The following is an 8,170-nucleotide window of genomic DNA, read 5'->3' as shown; positions in this document are numbered from 1 at the left end:
AGAACGAGGCGAGCCTGGTAACGGCACCCGGCTGGAGCTGATGACCAAAAGAGCGACCCCCGCCGGCAGCGCAGCAGGGTATTTCCCCACTCTCTTGGGGTGCAGACGATGACGTCACGCGCGGAGGCAAGAGGCGCGTTGGTGATGTGATCAGAGTGCGACGCCTGCCCTTTGCTTCCCCGGGGGCTCTCCTGCAGCGTGCCTGAGGCTGCAGCCTTGTGGGGTGGCGGCAAAGCATGAGGGTTATGGGGGGAACCTAGTGGTGTGGCTCGTCTCGGGGACTTACCTGGATAATCAAGGGGCCCAGCCTGGCTGTGCGTGAAGCCTCACGGCAATGGAGGTAGAGCCGATGGCCAAAGCTTTCATCTAAAGCGGGAGATAAGAAGGAGCCTTTCTCCTTAACTTGGGTGCATCCAGCAAAGCAGTTCCTTGGACTCCCAAGCCCAAACCGTGGGCTGGGGACTTTGTGGCTCTGCATGATCATGTTTCTGGTTGCTATGGCAATATTGGGGAATGAATCCTTTGCTTCTCCTATGTTACTAAGAAAGCTTTATGAAGGGAGGAATTTAAAACATTCACCACCTTCTGGTGTTTTCTTATTAGGATCTGGCCTCACCGTTTTTGATTCTGAGTAAGATGCTTGATGGGAATGAGTGGGGAAATAACAGACTGTGTTAAGGTCTCTTGGGTATGAGTTGTCCAGGGCTGTATTCTGTGGCTCATACTCAGTTTTTGAGACACACTTAACACTGTCTCCACAGATACTATACTTCGATGCAAGTGTCTTTCTTATCAAGGGCATAGGATTGAAGTCCTAATGTTAGCATTGATTTCAGTGCAAATATGAATAATTGCCTGGGCTTCCATCATGTTATCTGGTAATTCTTGCACAAAGTTGTGGGTAGGTGCGAAGGTTTGCAGCTTCTAAATGAGTGCTTGCACTCAGGACTCTAGTAATACTAGACCAACAGACTTGTAGCACTACTTAAACCTTGTGAGAGAATAGAAATGGAGAGACAGTAGAGGAAAAAGGACACTTTTTGGAATAGCCCTAATTTATTTGAATTGTTAAAGGGAACATAGTACTTGGCCTGGAAATGACCTTCTTTCCTAATCTCTGTCAGTGTGAAAGACTCCTAATAAACCTGTGGAGCCTTATAAAAATTTTAAAATTCTCAGTTCGTTTTAAAGTTAAAAATATGTTATGCAGCTTAATAAATAGCAAATTAATACATGCCTGTATTTTATAGTTTTGCTGAATATATAGGCTTTTGTCAGGACATTACTGATGTTCATGGATATGAGAAAAAAATTCCTGTGCCTGAGTAGTGCTTGGTTGCAATGCAGCTGCTCTGAATGGAGTGGGTTTCTTGAATAGAATCCTCCCTAGCCAAAAGTAGATAAAATAATGAGATAGTTTTGCTTGATTTTGTTTTCAGGAAGAGTCCTTTCCCATGTTTTCCCTTGGATGGAAGCATGCTCTGTTCCACAGGAAACGATAGTCTTGAAGTATGATCATGGAAAAGGGAATAAGCTCAGTAGAAGTTCCTCCCTCCATGTCATCTCATGCCACTGCAATAAGGATGATGGTAAAAGAACATGAAGCCAGACCGGCTCAAAAAGTGAGACGAGTGGGATTTGTACTTGTACATGCAGGTACATGTCAGAATATCACAACAGCAGATGGGCTGGGATAATGTTTTAGTACCATGTGTGGTACTTTGTGAGAGGTGGGAAACATGTGAAGCACCAGTACATTGTGAAGGGAATGGTGAATGTATGTTTCTGTTTCATAGCATGTTTCTCCTGCCAATTTGCTCTGTGGGCTGAACTGTAATCTGCTTATTTGCTTCCAATTATGGTTACCCATTTAGCCCTTTTATTTAAATTAGGAAGTCCGATGCCTACACCTGTTTTCTTTTGTCAGGAAATAACTAATCAGAAGGCTGCCTCCTTTTTAAATTTGCATTTTTGGTGGGTAAATTTATAGCATGATGCATGAAAACACACTTTTAGAAAAAAAAAATAGTAGGCTAATGAGGCACTTACGCTGAAGGCTGTATTCCCTTCAACAGGAGACAGAGGTGCTCCTCTGAGTGTGTCTTGTTGATGGGCAGGGCCAACCCTTAATACTTTCTTCATCCCCTTTGCTTGAGCAGCTTTGGGAAATTGCTTTTCCCACTGGTCAGAACTTAATCAGTTTACTGTTTGCTGAGATTTCTTGGAATAAAGGGTGAAAGTTCAAAATCTTGTACATGTTGCACATAGCCATGCTTTATCTAATCAACGGTTTATTAAATTAACAATTATGACTTTAATTTTATTTATTTATTTTCTATCCCGCCTTTATTATTTTTATCAACAACTCAAGGCGGCGAACATACCTAATACTCCTTCCTCCTCCTATTTCCCCCACAACAATAACCCTGTGAGGTGGGTTGGGCTGAGAGAGAGTGACTGGCCCAAGGTCACCCAGCCGGCTTTCATGCCTGAGGTGGGACTAGAACCCACAGTCTGAACTGTAAGTCATGGTTCACAAATCATCATCCCAAGAATCGTGTTAAGTGCCAACTGAAGCAAGCACATTATGGTCTATTTTGATAAGTTCATTGAATGAAGGCCTTATCAAAGGATAGTTAAGCTTTACTGCAATTTAAAATGATAAAGCAAATACAATTTTCAGTGTCTTATTTTAATATCAGACTTAACGGCACAGAGGCAAGGTCATGGCCTTTTTTTAAATTTAATTTTTTTTGTAACAAAACGATCTTTAATCTAAAAAAAACCCCTTAAAAGTACAAACTAAAAATACAATCTAAGAAGGAAAAGAAAAACATTTATATCTTCTATTTTATGCTTATCAGTGGTTGTTGGAAATGCGTGATCTATCTGTTTTGGAAAAGGCAGTATTTTCTACCAATCAGGGATGCAGCAATATGTGTTACTGTAGCAGAGTTTCTATGATATCTTACAATAATATCTTGTATTGCTCATATTATTGTAGTGAATTCATTGTTAAATGGTCTTTTTATATTTTATGTCTGTCCATCATCTCTGATTTGGCAACTTTTTTTTAGGAAAGTCTTCTTTGACTTGAGCTTGACACCAGGTGATTCCAGGGGCAGGTCAATATCATTTTCTTGGGAACAGTATGGATATGGTTTACATTGACTTTTACTGGGATATTTTTTTTCTTCCTAACCCAACGAACAGCCCTCATAATTACTAGGAGTCTCCCAATAAATTCCAGTGCTACCAAAAAAAAAAAAGTTTGCTTGGCAAACTTTTGTTATTAGCTGTTAATTAGCACTTTTGCTAGAAGGTTAAGCAGGAGTTGTTGGATATTCTGGGCAAGTATTATGTCATAAATCACTGTAAATATTTTGCACTGTCAGGAGCATGAACACAAATATTAAAACATATCCTTGTTGGCGCTTTTATTATAAAGCAGAGGTACAAGAGGTGGAAGACATAGGCACTTGGAAAAGGCTATAAAAACTGTTAGTTATGGAAGATACTGCCACTTTATTTTAAACCTAACAGTGTACCTGGGTGGACATTAGTAGTAAAATTTCTGGCATGCTCCCTAAAGCCACAGTTCAGTGAAGCAGGCCATCATGTGCAAATGATGTATTTCCACTGTCAGGCATGGAAAGACAATAATACCACTTAGTTGAAACTCCTCTTGGCAATGGAAGAGCATGAATGAGAAGTTTAAATAATTCTAGAAATTTGAGCAGTCTATGAGTTGAGGCTCAGTTTAACCAGATAATATGCAGTGTAACCAAGAATTGGTGCAGGTATAAATTGCACCACTTAGAAGGCGACATGCTTTACAGGAGAGTAACACCTTTGTATTTCTGCGCTGTTTGCATGCTAATATATCTTGATTCTTCTAGCTTTGCTCAAGAGGTAATAGAATTTAAAAGAATAACATTACATGTTAAAATGAACTTCACACCTCTATGGTTGGATAGAATTGTAATCTCTGTTTAATAAGTGATACAGAATCAACTTCTGTTTGCATGTCAATGGGTTGTTCGTTGTGATTGAGGCCACAGAGGCAGATGTGTGGGCCTCGGTACAGAAAGGGACAGCATAGCTTTACTTGTTTCATGTTGCTTCGGGTCCCATTTACACGTATACCTAGCATGTAAAGAGAAGACTTGCCGGGTATTGGAACCAAGGGTACGGGTGCTTCCTATGTAGATGGCTGTCTGCAGTGATGTGTTGGTTGAGATTCCCTTAATGAGCTCATGATTCACATTCAGGGTTGCATGATTCACATTCAGGTTCTGGTGATGCAGGAATACGCTGTGGAAGGATATACCCACCCAACCTGTTGATAATGCCCTTGAAGGGGATACATGCTGGTTTGTAGTCTTCTTACAAGATGGAGGTGTATTTGGGATGGAAAGGTTTGTTTTTCGAAAAAGCTTTAAAACAAAATTGTTCTACCTACAGTACTTGATCGCTTTTACCCATCTCCCCTTACATTTTCCTTGATAATAGGTGCAGGTTATCATTCTGAATCCAAAGCCAAAGAATATAAACACGTGTGCAAAAGAGCATGTCAGAAGGTAAGAGTTTCTCAGCCTGTTAGAAATGTTCTCTCTTTACTTTTACTTCTCAGGTTCTCCTAATTATGCTATATTTTTTTAAAGAAAAGTTGTGTATTTAGGCTATATGTATGTATGTATTCACAAAGTACAAAAACTGAATTATTTAACAAGTTGAATATAAGAAAAATGATCTTTTCAATATATATATGGGACGCAGTGGCGCTGTGGGTTAAACCGCTGAGCTGCTGATCGGAAGGTCGGCGGTTCGAAACCGCGCGGCGGGGTGAGCTCCCGTTGCTCGTCCCAGCTCCTGCTCACCTAGCAGTTCGAAAACATGCAAATGTGAGTAGATCAATAGGTACCGCTTCGGCGGGAAGGTAACGGCGTTCCGAGTCGTCATGCCGGCCACATGACCACGGACGGGTCCTTACGGACAACGCCGGCTCTAACGGCTTAGAAACAGAGATGAGCACCGCCCCCTAGAGTCGGACACGACTGGACTTTACGTCGAGGGAAACCTTTACCTTTATATATATATATATATAACATGAAACATGTCATCAGCACAACAGCAAGTTTGAACACTTGTAAGTCAGCACAGTGTGCTTTCTTGTAGAGCTTAGGAGACATTTGGTACCTTTTGGAAGGAATACTTTTATTAGTGCAGTCTTTGTTGTGTTGAAACTGTAGACCAAGAGTAGGCAACCTGACGTCCTCCAGCTGCTTTACATTGGAGCCCCCCACAACCTCTTGCCATTGGCCACCCTTGTCTGGGTCTGTGGAAGTTGAATGCAGACATCTGGAGGTACCAGAGTGCCTCTTCTTGCTATAGATTATGGAGTTAGGTTTATCTGTTTAGCTGCTGGAACATCTGGGAATGCCTTGATCTTTCAACTCTGCTTTATTTTTCCAATCTACAAGTTTAATAGGTTTTTAATGTTTTTGAATTTGAAAACAGTACACTTCATTAGTCCTGCAGTCTTATATGCATTCACCTGTGTATAAGTCCTGCTGAATTTAATGAGACTAATACTCAAGTATAAGTACATACAACATATAGGTTTGCACTACTAATGTTTTTTGTTCATGTTGTGCCCCATGGGTTTGGTGTGATATATGTCATAAGTAGTGTTCTGTTAAAATATAACTTGCTTGCCTTAAACTTGGAACTTCAGCTTTATCAGTATATAATCTTAACTGTTAGATTTTGCGACATTCTCTGCCACAATGGTTTCATCTCGATATATTTGTTTAGGATGATAACGTGAAGTCTGTGGTCTTCCAGATAGTGATGGACTCCAGCTCTTATGGCTTGTGGTGAGGAAGGATGGAATATTTAGTCCAACAACATCTGGATGGCTGCTGGTTGCTCACTCTTGACTTAGAAATAGCTTTGGCTTAGCTGTAAAAGTGCTTTCCTTAATAAACAACAATCTCGTATTGCTTCTGTTGCAAGCTAAGCATACAGAATGAAATAATTCCCAGAATGATGAGCAGTATTTGAAAATGTGTTGTTTGATTATATAATTAGGAGGCTACATTTAACAGTCCTGTAGAAATCCAACTGGGTATGGAATAGGAAGTGATTTCCAAGTCATTATCAACATTTTAGGGTAAAGGTAGTTTCTTCAGTTGCATCTTCAGTACCCTGGGGACTTAATGAAGATGTTGGAACACTGGAGTAAAGTATTCCCGGTGATACCTCTCTCTCCATCCCATCAAATCGCTTGGCAATTTTCAGCTTCTGTGCTTGGAATACAACACAGCTGTCTGCTCAGAAGTTAGCACAAACAAATACCAAGCTGAAGAAGACTTCTGCTGAACGTGGCGCTAGGTTGATGCAGCAAGTCTGGTAAACAAATCAGTTTGTGAACAGAAATTTACTTTAAAAAACATCTGTAATCAATTAGTGGGGCAGTAATTTTCTGCTTTGCTTCCTATTTCACGTAGTAGGAAATACTTGCGTTTATTTGGTGCAAATACAGGATAGGTTTGATATTCCTATCCTAGTGCTGCTGCTGCTTTTGTTTTTTTAAAGAATGTTCACAACATATTCAGATTAAATGATGCCGCAAATGTAGGTACGGTATAGTGCAGTTCCTTTGTTTCACCTCTGCGTAGTCATTATCCACGTCTTGAAACTCTGAACGATACCTCTTTTGGGACCAAATGACTCACGGGGCTTCATCTTGCAGAAAATTTAGTATGAAAAATATTTAAGAGGCGATACTTCATACCTAAAATTCTGTCTTCTAGGCAATTGAAAAGCTACAGGCTGGGGCTCTTGTAACAGATGCGGTGACTGCAGCGCTAGTTGAACTAGAGGTACTTACATTTATTCAGGCATTCACTCTTTTGGTGGCAGTTTGACTATATTTTTCTGTTCATCTTGTCTTATATTAAATGCATTAATTGGCAACATATGTTAGAAAACTTTTAATATGTAAGAAGATGTATTTTAATAGAACTCTTGGGCTCTTCGTATGCTGGTTACTGGTTAGTGGTCCCCCCTGCCCCCGCATTTTGTTTCTTCTGGCTTCAAAGAAAGGGATGGGCTGATTACCTCAACTTTCTTCTCTCATTGATAGTTAGGGTTAAACTCCTTTATGTGTGTTTCACATCTGGTGAGGAAATCATTAGGGAACCTGAATATATATATATATATTTTTTTTAGAAAAGTGTGCATTTATTTTTCAATATAAGAGATCGTGACATGGCAAATATAGTGACACCTTTAGTTAAGATTTGGACCAACTGATCTAGATACTTTAAAAATACAGTGTTGTAGGAAGAGGGTCATGGTAGTCTATGGTGGCAAAAAATCAGAGTCTGGTAGCCCCTTTTACAACTAACACTTTTTATTAAAAGGCCCAAGCTTTTGTGAATTGCGGCTCACTTCATCAGATGCATAGAGTGGCTAGCCCGATGTGGGATTTAAGTTGGGGTGAGAGGAAGGAAGGGGAAGACAGATTGGTTATGCAGATGCAGGTTACATGTGAGACAGATTACTAGTACCTTATCAGTTAATAGTGATCAAGTCAGACAGTTCCAGTCTGAAAGCTTCGGGATTAATTGATTTTAGAATGAAACAGAATCTATTATTTGACCTGGACTTTTGTGGAGATGACAAGTAGATAAGTAGAGCTGGACCAGATAGCTTCTTGTTTGTGGCTTTTTTGCAGTATGCATATGTGCTTGCTGCACCTGAATTAACTGATCCCTTTTTGATAATTCAGTATTCTTGAAGCATAATTTCTCCACCAAATTAAATCTTTTAACGTCAAGTGGTAGTTTTTAAGAAGAGGCTGTGCAGCCCCTCCTCAAGGATATTTAATTTGCTTTCCTGCATATTGCCGAAGGTTGGACTAGTTCCTTTCATTACCAAAATTCTCTGGTAACTGAGTTCTTCTCATTATATTATAGTATATAGTATAGTACAGCATTAGGGACGCGGTGGCGCTGCGGGTTAAACCGCTGAGCTGCCGATCGGAAGGTCGGTGGTTCGAAACCGCGCGGCGGGGTGAGCTCCCGTTGCTCGTCCCAGCTCCTGCACACCAAGCAGTTCGAAAACATGCAAATGTGAGTAGATTAATTGGTACCGCTTCGGC

The 8,170-nt window shown here is 40.4% G+C and overlaps 1 protein-coding gene across 3 annotated transcripts in view; it reads left to right on the top strand.

Moving 5' to 3' along the window:
• TASP1 (taspase 1) overlaps nt 1-8,170 on the top strand; it is a 62,892-nt gene continuing 54,722 nt past the window's right edge. The window contains exons 1-4 of one of the 3 annotated variants that reach the window (XM_063316331.1): nt 1-78; nt 1,440-1,656; nt 4,513-4,580; nt 6,819-6,887. In XM_063316331.1, coding sequence (XP_063172401.1) covers nt 1,512-1,656; nt 4,513-4,580; nt 6,819-6,887 — 282 coding nt within the window. In that variant the 5' untranslated portion in view covers nt 1-78; nt 1,440-1,511. Of the gene's footprint in view, nt 79-187; nt 341-1,439; nt 1,657-4,512; nt 4,581-6,818; nt 6,888-8,170 lie in introns of those variants that run through there. The other 2 variants (XM_063316338.1, XM_063316324.1) reach the window with 2 other exon arrangements.

The sequence above is a fragment of the Candoia aspera genome, chromosome 1 (assembly GCF_035149785.1).
Source record: "Candoia aspera isolate rCanAsp1 chromosome 1, rCanAsp1.hap2, whole genome shotgun sequence".
NCBI classification, from domain to species: Eukaryota; Metazoa; Chordata; class Lepidosauria; order Squamata; family Boidae; genus Candoia; species Candoia aspera.
Note: the sequence above shows the minus strand (reverse complement) of the source record. Positions and strands in the feature narration are given on the sequence as shown.